This window comes from Bos grunniens, chromosome 22 (genome assembly GCF_055505025.1).
Source record: "Bos grunniens cultivar Pamir isolate PY7600 chromosome 22, Bosgru_T2T1.0, whole genome shotgun sequence".
Classification (NCBI taxonomy): Eukaryota; Metazoa; Chordata; class Mammalia; order Artiodactyla; family Bovidae; genus Bos; species Bos grunniens.
The window spans coordinates 5,534,339-5,547,383 of NC_141186.1; the positions used below are offsets into that span (position 1 = coordinate 5,534,339).

The following is a 13,045-nucleotide window of genomic DNA, read 5'->3' on the forward strand; positions in this document are numbered from 1 at the left end:
GAGGGGCTCTGCTGCCTCCGCAGGTAATCACCATTCCATTCCTGGGCTCCTACTCCCCCACAAGTGCCCCAGGGTTCCAACTCAGCAGCTGGCTACTCGAATGTCCTTTTCAAAAATGCTCATTCATGTTCTTTGCCCATTTTGGGTGGTCATCTTTTTCTTTTTGATTTGGAAGAACTCTTTGTTGGTAGGAACAGTATCCAAGGGCTTTACATGTTGCAAGTGATTTATCTGCTTTTAATTTTGTTTTTATCTATTACAAGTACAGTTTTAATATTTATATCATCAGACCTGTCAACTATACATATATAGTTTTCTAATACTGCTGTTAGAAAGCCTGATCCACACTAAGATTTTTTTTTAAATGTGGGTTTTTTCCTGATTTGATTCTGACCCTTAAAACTTTGAATCCATCTGAACATTCCCTTTGCACCCTGTGTAAATTGCAGGTGCACTCCCCACACTCTCACATTTAACCAGCGATGTCAGTACCACTGATGGAATAAGCCCTCCTTTCCCCAGCACATACTGGGAACGTGCGTGATTGCCATATTCCTACTTGGAAAACTTGGATTACTTCAGTCTGAGTTTTCAATTCTGTAAGATTGATATGTCTATTCTTAGAATAATCAAGTGCTTTTATTCACGGTCATCTATGAAGTATTAAACTGCTTGCAAAGGGACTCCTCTTGTAATATTCATCCTCAAAATGTTCTTATGTATTATTATCCATCAATTCCTTTAGATAATAGATATCTAGATAGAAACAAGTTTTAAAAGACCCTCTAACCCTCCTACACTGTTGGTCAGAATCTTAACTGGTGCAGCTACTATGGAGAACAGTACGGAGTTTCCCCTTAAAAAAAATAAAATCTCAAAATTATCATATGATCCAGCAGTCCCACTTCTGAGCCTATATCTAGAAAAGATGAAAACTCTAATTCAAAAAGATATATGCATGCAATATTCATAGCAGCAGTACTCACAACAGCCAAGACATGGAAGCAGCCTAAACGTCTATCAACAGATAAATGAAGTAGATATATTAAAAGTTCAAATTAAACCATATATAAGCCAGAATGACTTTCCCATATCTCAATATGTGAAAATTTCTTCCATTGTTTCCCCTTTTAATTGCAAATCTTTCCATAGAACACATTGATAATCAATATATTTTTCCATCATTGGCAGAGTAGCTCAGTTGCCTGCTCTGGGTCCATTCATGTCTCTTGATATTAGGCCTACATTTTGTTTATCTATCTGCCTAGTTATCCATGTTGGGGGAAAACTAATCAGACGTAACAAACAAGGACAGAGAGGTATGTTGATGGAGAAACATTTCTTGGGCCATACTTTTAGCACTTATACCACATTGTCACATAAGCATTGTCCATGTGCTTTAGGCAGTGAACTCAAAGCCAATGGTGACACACCATAAGCAAGAATATTCTGATAACGTTGCTAGACAATTTTTTCCATCCTAACATTAGGGTCAAAAATATGGTTTGAAGCAAAACAACATTTCCATTCGAATCCTTAAGATTTCTTACTAGTTTGGCAGTGTGATCTGCAAGTTATCAAATGTCTTCCATATAATTTAGTATACCAGATAATCCTAGTCACTTAAATATTTCCTTCAGAGATGCCCAGGAGCCTTTTGGAATTCTCAAAGTTAGCTAGAGAAAGAAACTTGCAATTTGTTATCCAAAGCAGCTCAGTATTAACAGGGAGAACATTACCTGGGGACCAGTAAAAGAAAGAAAATCAAATTCCAGTCTTGTACCAGCTTAGTACAACCGGTCAGAATTCTGAAAACAGTATTTTATCAAGCTAGCTTTCTCTAACTGCATATGCAAAAAGAACCAGTTTTGAAATTTCAAGAGTTTCATCTTCACCATTTTTTTCTGGAATCTAAAAAATACTGTTGTTGTATATTTGCTAAAAAATTATCTTTCTTTTTCTTTAATCATAATATCGTAGCTAAGGTTTTTCTAATGAAGTGAACCTGAATTTCCCATTTTACAAAGGCAACAAGAATACCAGTCACACAAATGGCACACACACACACACACACACCAGAAGACAGAACTGTCACAAACCCTTCAACAAGGATTACCAATACAGAGTCGCAAACAAACACTTTCCAACACAAATGGGCCTTGACGTCAGATACACGTCAGAACCAGCTGGCAAAACATCCAAAAGACCTTCAGTGTTCACAAAGGGTCCTCAATGGCAGACACACATCAGAACCAATTGGCAAAACACCCAAATAGCTCTTTGCGCGCAAAAGAAAAGTTAGCTGGGTACACACCGCTGGACTGACTGGGTCTTGGAGCTCGTCGGCTTGTCCAGGGGCGTCTTTCTGTTCCATCAAGGAAAAGCATAGTTGGGAAACAGTGCCGAGCAGGGGAGAAACAGGGAGGATCCCTGAAACAAATGGTATAGGCAGCTGCTAGGAACTCCCCCCCAAATCCCTTTCAGAGGGGCCCGCGAGCCACGAGCAGCGGCTCCCTGAAGCCTTCCAGGTGCATCATCATGGCTGTGGCCTCGCTAGGGAAAAACCCTGGGGAGCCAGATATCGAGAGAGGGGAGTCAGATATCGCGAGAGCGCAGCCTCATGTGGGCGCCAATATCCATTAGAGAAAGTGGGTCCGGGTGCTCCCGGCTCCAAAGCCAATAAAGAAAAGGTTGGTGGAAAGGAAAGGTTGCTTTATTTAAAAGGCCAGCAACTTGGGCTGACGGAAGGACGTGGACTTCTGTCCAGAGGCCAATCCCCTCCTCCACCCACTGATCAGGGGGCAAGAATTTTTAAAGGAGAGGGCTACATGCAGAAAGAGCACTGTCAGCTCTGACGGTCATCTTGAAATTGGTCGTCAGTGGTCTGACCAACGTCCTCCTGATTGTTTTAAGTACATTTAGTCTTTAGTTCCAGGTTTGGTTTGTTACCATTTCCTTGAGGCCAGTTCTCGGAATTGCAGCATATAATGCCATGACGAAGTCAAGTGGGCCTTGAAAGCATCACTACGAACAAAGCTAGTGGAGGTGATGGAATTCCAGTGGAGCTATTTCAAATCCTGAAAGATGATGCTGTGAAAGTGCTGCACTCAATATGCCAGCAAATTTGGAAAACTCAGCAGTGGCCACAGCACTGGAAAAGGTCAGTTTTCATTCCAATCCCAAAGAAAGGCAATGCCAAAGAATGCTCAAACTGTCACACAATTGCACTCATCTCACAGGCTAGTAAAGTAATGCTCAAAATTCTCCAAGCCAGGCTTTAGCAATATGTGAACCGTGAACTTCCAGATGTTCAAGCTGGTTTTAGAAAAGGCAGAGGAACCAGAGATCAAATTGCCAACAAGGGCTGGATCATGGAAAAAGCAAGAGAGTTCCAGAAAAACATCTATTTCTGCTTTATTGACTATGCCAAAGCCTTTGACTGTGTGGATCACAATAAACTGTGGAAAATTCTGAAAGAGACGGGAATACCAGACCACCTGACCTGCCTCTTGAGAAACCTATATGCAGGTCAGGAACCAACAGTTAGAACTGGACATGGAACAACAGACTGGTTTCAAATACGAATAGGAGTACATCAATGCTGTATATTATCACCCTGCTTATTTAACTTATACGCAGAGTACATCATGAGAAACGCTGGACTGGAAGAAACACAAGCTGGAATCAAGGTTGCCAGGAGAAATATCAATAACCTCAGATATGCAGATGACACCACCCTTATGGCAGAAAGTGAAGAGGAACTCAAAAGCCTCTTGGTGAAAGTGAAAGAGGAGAGTGAAAAAGTTGGCTTAAAGCTCAACATTCAGAAAACGAAGATCATGGCATCCGGTCCCATCACTTCATGGGAAATAGATGGGGAAACAGGGGAAATAGATGGGGAAACAGTGGAAACAGTGTCAGACTTTATTTTTCTGGGCTCCAAAATCACTGCAGATGGTTCCTGCAGCCATGAAATTAAAAGACGCTTACTCCTTGGAAGGAAAGTTATGACCAACCTAGATAGCATATTCAAAAGCAGAGACATTACTTTGCCAACAAAAGTCGGTCTAGTCAAGGCTATGGTTTTTCCTGTGGTCATGTATGGATGTGAGATTTGGACTGTGAAGAAGGCTGAGCACCTAAGAATTGATGCTTTTGAACTGTGGTGTTGGAGAAGACTCTTGAGAGTCCCTTGGACTGCAAGGAGATCCAACCAGTCCATTCTGAAGGAGATCAGCCCTGGGATTTCTTTGGAGGGAATGATGCTGAAGCTGAAACTCCAGTACTTTGGCCACCTCATGCGAAGAGTTGATTCATTGGAAAAGACTCTGATGCTGGGAGGGATTGGGGGCAGGAGGAGAAGGGGACAACAGAGGATGAGATGGCTGGATGGCATCACTGACTCATGGACGTGAGTCTGAGTGAATTCCAGGTGTTGGTGATGGACAGGGAGGCCTGGCGTGCTGCGATTCATGGGGTCGCAAAGAGTCAGACACGACTGAGGGACTGAACTGAACTAATGCCATGACTATAGTCTGGTCATCATGTAGTTAACATCTTCCTCCTGGTGGGTGTCTTGGTCTCTATAAGAGACACAGGACATGGCTCAGAATATTATCTGTAGCCCTTGAGAAGGAGCTAAAGCCTTGACTTTGCTTACTGACTAAACTATTATTACTTAGTCTTGTTGTACTGTTTTCCTTTTATTCTGCATTTTCTCACTTCCCTGATTATATTTATTGTTTGGCTAAAGTTTTTACCCAGACAAAAGGCAGGCAGAAGACACGGGGTCAAGGACCCATAGGGTCCTGCTCCATTTCAGATGGACCTAGAGATAATCTTACTAAGAAAGACAAATACCATCTATCACTTATATGTGGAATCTAAAAAATTGATACAAATGATTTTATTGAAAAAACAGAAGCAAATTCACAGACATAAAAATCAAACTTATGGTTACCAAAGGGGAAAGTGGAGGATGGATAAATAAGGAGTTTAGCAGTAACAGATATATACTACTATTTATAAAATCAACAACAAATACCTATATTTAATATCTGCTGCTGCTAAGTCGTTTCAGTCGTGTCCAACTCTGTGCAACCCCATAGACAGCAGCCCACCAGGCTCCCCCGTCCCTGGGATTCTCCAGGCAAGAACACTGGAGTGGGTTGCCATTTCCTTCTCCAATGCATGAAAGTGAAAAGTGAAAGTGAAGTTGCTCAGTTGTGTCCCACTCCTATCGACCCCATGGACTGCAGCCTACCAAGCTCCTCCGTCCATGGGATTTTCCAGGCAAGAGTATTGGAGTGGGGTGCCATAAAATCTAGTAATAACCAAAATGGAAAACTGAAAAAAAAAATATGTATATAGCTAAACTACTTTGTTGTACTCCTGAAACTAATACAACACTATAAACTATATTTCAATTAAAAAAGAAGGGATACAAAGAGGATTAAAAAAAACCCCTTCCATTGATATGATTAGAATTATATTAGGCCTATATATTAATTAGGGAAAATTGATCTTCTAATCTAAAATTATGGTGTTTCCTAATGAGGTGATTTTTAAAATATGGCTGCAAATTCTTTGGCACTGTTCTCAGAGATTTCCTGAACTGGAGAGGATCTGTGGCAGGTTAGTGAACAGTAGAAAGTGGTGGATGCTGTGTGGCCTCGAGGTGAAGTCAGGAGAATGAGGCAGAGTCCAGCTGGTTCTCAGGCACTCTCATCTTTTGAGGTCAGACTGTGCTGAATCCCAGCCCCCTGGGGAGGCCTCAAGCAGGTGCCCTGGTTGAAAGCTCCAGATGGCCCAGGGCCAACCATCAGACACAAGTGTGAGATGCTTCCAGAATATCCAGATCCAGCCATTGCATCACCCTTGGTCTTGTGATCCCATTTGCTTTGTGCTGTCCAAATTCCTACCCACAAAATCTGGGAGCATAATAAAAAGGCTGTTTAAAGCTGCTACACTTGAAATAATTTATAAAACAGAAATTGTTCCCAGAACATTAAGGGTATGTTTTTGGTCCTCCAAGTTTTATAGAGTTTTCTTCTGAAGGTACTGTACTTCATTTAACTCTTATTCATTTTTCAAGTATTTTTTGCTATTGTGGTGATGAAATTATTTTGACTAAAAATATGCCTTGTGATAAAAGTTTCAATTTTCAAGCTCCTAATTTCTTACTCTGTGTGTAAGGAAACTGTTTCTAGGTATTCAACTTTGATCTACTGTGAAAATTTTCTAAAGGTTTTTTCCTTTGCTGCCCTTGGATCTTACAGGTTTATAGTTATACAATCTAAAATAAATGTATTTGGATCATCTCCTTTTAAGTATTTTAAAACCCATGCCTTCTTCTGACCATTAAACTGGTAGTGCTCATTAAACAACATTAATGCACAGCAACATGGGCAGATGCACAGATGTACCTCATTTGTTCCTCAGTTTAATGGGAAAACTTTTGTGTTTAATACATATTAATCTAATACATCATATAAGCAAACAAAATGATATAACCATGAGATAACCTCTAAACCTTATTTTTTGTTTTTTTTTTAATTGAAGTATAGTTAATTTACAATGTTGTATTAGTTCAAAGTTGTGTTGCCGTGTTTGTACAGCAGTGCTTGAGTTAATACACATGCATATACATATAAATATTTTTCAGATTTTTTCCATTTTGGTTATTAGAAGATATTGAGTATAGCTCCCTGTGCTATACAGTAGGTCCTTCTCATTTATTTTATGTATAGTTAGTGTGTATCTGTTAATCCCAAAGTCCTAACATTAATTTTGAAGGTCGGTCAACATGTGTATTTCATTTTTCAATTGCTAAGGATTTGTCAGCATTTTAAGTGGGAGAAATACTTTTGGACTACTTTTTTTTTTTTTTTTTTGGACTACTTTCTTGATTTACTTGTTCAGCGATAGGTATAAAATGATGAAATTGCTTTTTCAAACCTGCTCTGGCTTAGCTTTGGAAATAATGGAGTAAGGCGGAGAGGAGCACAGAAAATGGACCGTGTGCCACGTGGCTGACTAATCCATCTCCTTGGACCATTCCGGGGAGGCCAGAAACACTGTATAAATTAAGTTGGTCAACTTGTGTGAGTGGGTTATTGTGCGGCTTCCTGAAATCAGCCGCTCATCTTTTACTGCAGTTCTGACCTAGTTTGGGGAAGGATCTTTAATATCTTCTTCTGCTTCCCCGACCTTGAGGCAGACTAGCCAGAAATACCTGCATTTAACTGGCAACTTTCATCTTCAGGCTCACAAAGCGGTCAGCTTTCTTAAAACTTATACCCCAAGGTGTCTTCCTAGGCGATCTGACTTTCTCTGCCGTGACCCTGACAGACAGAAAGCAGAGACCTGAAATGACTGAAGTGCTCAGAGTGGCGCCCACCCACTGATGGAAGTGAGTCAGGAGCAGCCGACGGGACCTGCTCAACCTCACCACTGATAGTCGAGTCACAGGCGCTCACCCCAGAAAGGAAAACAGGAACATGCGGTGTGGAAGGTGAGGTAAGGCTGGGGGGTTAGAATAGGACACAGACAATAACCTACCCTGAAGAAGAGGGGGACTCCGACCTGCTTACGGGAAGCATAGCTCTGAGATTTCACAACACACCCTGCGTATCTACAGGACGCTTAGGAGGTGAGGGGTCCTCTAGTGATGGATGGGGGATGGATCCTCTTGGCCTGCGGGAGATTCTATTATTGTCCTCAGTTATCCACTGGCCCTTCTCGCTGTGCGTCCCTGCCCTTGCCTGCTAGCCTTAGGGGCCTCTCTGCAGCAGGAATGTGTAACATCCTCCCATTGGCACACGGCCAAGCGCTCGCTGAAACTTTAAGAGCCCTTGTGTGTTTCTGTCAGCTCTTTCCTTTCCCTTTGCTGCGAGGATGGCATATCCCAGACGGGGCCCTCCTTCAGTCGGGCTGCGAGGATGAGGGCCCTGTAGCAGAGCAGAGCATCGACCAACCCTCAGCAGAGCGTGAAATGCGATCAAGAAATAGACGTGCGATTGGGGTAGGGGAGCTCCTTTGCTCTGTATCACTACATGAAATCTAATGGACGTGATTCAAACTAAGGTGGAGAAGCTGAGATCCAGGACTCACAAAATCAAGCGAGTCCTCCTTTATTTTAACTTTATTTTTTAAACATTTATTTACTTAGTTGGCTGTGTGGAATCTTAGTTGCTCCAGGGCTTGTGGGATCTAAGTTCCCAAACCACTGATGAACCCATGTCCCCTGCATTGCAAGGTGGATGCTTAACCACTGGACCACCAGGGAACTCCCTGAGTACCCTTTTAGAAGAATCCAGGTAATTCCTCTTTGTCTGGAAGTTTGTGTGTGCATGTGTGCATGCTCAGTCATATCCGACTCTTCCCGACCCCGTGGGCTGTCGCCCACCAGGCTCCTCTGTCCAGAATACTGGAACAAGTTGCCATTTCCTTCTCCAGGGGGTCTTCCCAACCCAGGAATCAAACCTGCATCTCCTGCAGCTCTTGCACTGGCAGATGGATTCTTTACCACTGAGCCACCTGCGTGCCCAGTCTGGAAGTTTGGCTGTAACTAATTCTCCTCGCGTTAGGCAGGGGAGACTAAAGCCCTCAGGCTCTCAGGACACCACACACTTAGATTTCCACAGGCAGAATCAAGACCACAGTCTGAACATTCAAAACTATTATTCGGGGCTTCCCTGGCGGCTCAGGGGTAAAGAACCCGCCTCCCAACGCAAGAAATGTGGGTTTGATCCCTAGGTCTGGAAGATGCCCTGGAGAAGGGAACAGCAACCCACTCCAGTATTCTTGCCTGGAAAATTCCACAGACAGAGCAGCCTGGCAGGCTACAGTCCATGAAGTCTCAAAGAGTCAGACACGACTTAATGACTAAACAAGAACAACAAGATTCATTGAGGACCTGTATTAGGGTTATCTAGGTTAAGATGCAATAGAAACATATATAAAAAAAAGACCCTAAACTATTACTTGATGAGTATCTGCCATCCTGAAAGTAGTTCAGTCATACAGAAACATCTTTGACCTGTAGCGCAAGGGTTGGTTAGGTTTTTCTATAAAGGATCAGACAGTAAATACCTTAGGCTTTGAAGGCCATATAACTTCTGCTACAACTACTCAGGTTGTAAGTGAAAGCAACTGTACATAATAAAGAACACAAGACCACAAGACTGTGGTTGTGTTCCAATAAAACTGAATTTATAAGAATAAACTATGGGCTGGATTTGGTCTGTGGGCTGACACTGCTATAGCATAAGAAAACAAAAAACACACGACCAAGAAGCCTAAAGTTTTACAACCACATTTATAGTGTTTTAACATTAAAAGCTAGCCAGTGGTCATGGAAAGACATGGGTAATTCCTCAGTTTTGCCATAGAAATAATAAAAGCCACTTCATAAGGCTTTTGGAGGAATTAATTAAGATAAATATAAAGTGTCAATGAGTAAGCACTCAATGAATTTCACTCCCTGCATCCATCTTTGTCCTGCTCTGCAGACTCAGGGTGGATTCTCAGTGAAGATCTATTTAACACATGTGAGTTAACACATGAGGTCAAACAGTAACGCGATGAAGCAGAGAATCCTTTAGGTCAACATTTGCTAAACAATTGGTTTGATAAGACAAACAGGGTAACTGAGAATAAATATTAATATCTGTCATGATTTACATGCCCATTAATTAGATTCTTAATTATACTGCCCAGACATGGAAGTGCTTTATTTTCAATTCAGGGGTGTATATTGAGCAACAGATTATAATTCTGTGTTCTACAGCAAAGTTAAGAAATTCCTGAAGCCTTGCATTAGAGCTTGTCCTGCATGGACAAGGGATAGAAAACAAGACCTCAGTGTCATCTGCTCAGGTACACAGAAGTCAGTTTTGTGACTTATTGAACTCAGACTGGGAAGTCAAGCTTTCTTTTAAAAGACAGTGAATCTCAATACTATGTTGCTGTATGTCCTGTTGCTTCTGTTTTCTAACATCAACCATGAGCATCACATGTGCTTAGGACCTCCCCACCTATATCCACCATCTTTGTCACACCGGCCACAGAGACAATTATGGAGATAACTGAACCAACTTTTTTTCTCCCTGTAAATGTAAATGCCACCAGAGAAAAATATATTTAGTTTTCTGATACATATTTTGGCCTGATTTAGCATTTTAAATTTATCTTCCAGGACTTCTTCTGGATTCACTGCATCCCTGAATTAAAGAATCCCCTCCCCTCCATCCTTCTCACGTCTTCTTCTGCCAAACTAATGACCAACATCATTAGCAACCACACAGTGTCTTTTCTGTCTCAGAAACGGATGATCTGACTCGCACCTTATCTGTCACTGTTCCCTCAGAAGACACAAGGCAGGTCTGAATGCCTGCCTCCTGGCACAGTGTACAGAGGGAGGGAGAAATATTCTCCCGTAAATTCTGCAGATATACTTAAGGAAGCTTCTACTTATTCACAGGGTAGGGGAGATTTTTAAAGTAAGTGAAATTGCTCTGAGGTGATGGTATGGTTGTGTGTTTTAAAAAACATGTGGAGAAGGGAGTAAAGAACAGGAAAGTGACTTAATATTTGTTTAATCCTGACATCAACATACTTCAAGCGTAGTGGTGGGTGAAGACCGCAGCATTTACATGAGGCCCCGAAGCACCCTGTCTAGTATTTCTGGAATTTACATACCATGCCTCTGAATGGTCCGGAGATGCTTGATAAAAATACAGACATTGGGGTACCGCCCACTGCAGACCTCCTGAACCTTCATTCTGTAAGAAATTGAGCCTGGAAATCTGATTTTTACCATAACTGCCCTGTGATTCTGAGTTGAAGTCAAGGATGGGAACCTCCTTATTAAAGGCACATGAAGATCAGGAGAGAGACAAAGAGGCATCTCCATCAGCGTTTTCACGGCAATGTGAAGAGTGTCCTGGGGTCCGTCCTGCTGGGCAGCAGGGTGACAGGTGGGCTAACATTTCTGTGAGAACCAGCGTTCTCTTCCTCCTTGGTACTGTTCTCTAGGCCATTGGGCATCTCACACTCAGGAACATCAACAAATAAAAATGAAATATAATTTGGGGATGCAAGAAAAAAATTGTTAAAATAACTGTCAGTTAAAATTGCCATTTGAATGCTTGAAAAAATGAACTAGATGGATCACATGCACAAAAATAATTTTCTATGGATTCAGTGTTGTCTTTGAGCATTTTGGCTGGCTATGAAGGAGAGTAGAGATGAGCCCGTGTGAGTTTGAGCATTACAGAGCAGAGGACCACTGAAAGGTCCCTTCATGAATGAATACAGTCGAGACCAGGAACTCCCATCTTTTATCCTCCCAGGCCCTCTTGGTCCCTTGGGAAACCAAAGCAGTTGTATACCATGGCACGCTTCTCTTTGTTGCTCAGATAATTTTCATCGCCATTGGCCCAGACTAAGCCTTGCAGACGAAGCACATCCTCAGGACAGTCCAACAGAATTGGGCTCTGCTCTGTCTACGGTGACAGCAGAGTCATCTCAAGTGGAACCAGGCCATTGTTCCCTCCCAGGGATTTCAGACCCAACCCGCTGGGTTGTCTAAAAGTTTTTTTTTTTTTTTTTTTCATGAAGCTGCCTCCAGACTCAAATGTGTCATGAAAAAATTCAGTCTCCCTGGCTACCGACAATAATCAATCAACTGCATATACAGCTGTCAAAGTGATGGTATGTTCACCTATCTGAATAATCGAGCGGCCAGGGCAGGAAGGAGTGAGGAACTGTGGAGCCAAGTAGGACAAGTTCATATCTATTCATACATCTCATTGGACTGTTGTTTTCAGAGCATCCTAAAATACAGTTTGTTTTTGAAAGATGGTCTCCAACATCTTTTGTGAATCAAGTGAATTTTTCAGTATTTAAGGAAAACAACAGTAACTCATCACTTCCTTTGAAATAAAGACCCTAGACACAGTGCTAAGAAACACGGATCCAAGATTTACATATGTGGGCACAATGTGTATACTTCTGGGGCCTATCAGCTTCTGTAAATATTTCTATTCATTACTCATCTGTCTACCTCAGCCACCACCCTGGGTTTCAGTTCCTGCCGTGACAGGGGCCTGTGGTTTGAACTGGCCGTCTTCAGCCGGGGAGTTAGGATGAGTCTGTGAGTTCCAGCACCAGCAAGAGTCAAGGGACAGCCGCTGATGGGTCTAACAAAGCTTCCTGCCAATCACACAGAAACGCCTCCTGTCAGAACCCCACTCCCCGCACAGATACTGAAGCGCATGGCCTGTGAGACAGCTCAACAGTACACACCCCTGCACACCTCCTCACTGGCTAGCGGGGGAAGGTCCAGCCATTCTTGAAGCCAGAGCGAGGGACCGCGGTCGGTCCCAGAGGGATGGCTGTGTGTTTCCCCCATTTCCTGGACCAAAGCAACCACGTAGAGACTGTGGATTGACATGGAACACCATCTAGTGAAGGATCCGAGGAAGTGCAGGAACAGAGAGAAAATCCCAAGCCCAATTCTGATTCCATTCTTTTGGACTCTCAGGTGCGTCTGAAATGATGATGGTGTGATTTTTAAAGTGAGGGCCAAAGCCAAACAGGACGACCTGCGTGTACTCCAGCCAAGGCCAGCTGCGGCTAGTTACCCGCCCGCCTCCTGGGACGGACAGAGAGGCTCCCTCAGCACCTTCCCCTGGATCATGGTAGGAACGGAAGGAGCACCTCAGGAGTCACTCCAACCAACAGCCCGACCTACCAGAGGTCACAGCTGGGAACGACATTGAAGAGCCAGGAAGAATGAGGCTAGGGCGCCAGATTTTCAAACACGCATCTATTGAATAGGACATGTCAGAGGCCTTAGCTACCAAAACGTTTAAAAAATTTCTAAAACTCAATTGCTTTTATTGGCAAAAATGAGTACCAACAGCGTCTTTTCCACAGTGGGCTGCACACAGAAAGTGCCCGATAAATGTAAGGTTGTTCAATAACAAGAGGTGGGTGTGAGAATTTTTTACTGCAGAGGAACGCTGAATATAATTCAACT

General features: G+C 42.7%; 1 protein-coding gene across 10 annotated transcripts in view; it reads right to left on the minus strand.

The window, feature by feature from the left end:
• GADL1 (GAD like acidic amino acid decarboxylase 1) overlaps nucleotides 1-13,045 on the minus strand; it is a 194,519-nt gene that overhangs the window by 18,066 nt on the left and 163,408 nt on the right. For 5 of the 10 annotated variants that reach the window (XM_086365632.1, XM_086365630.1, XM_086365636.1 and 2 more), the window contains one exon: nucleotides 2,315-2,365. The exons of the other annotated variants lie outside the window; for them this stretch is intronic. In XM_086365632.1, the coding sequence (XP_086221758.1) occupies nucleotides 2,315-2,365 (51 nt within the window). The remainder of the gene's footprint in view (nucleotides 1-2,314; nucleotides 2,366-13,045) is intronic. 10 annotated transcript variants of the gene reach the window in all.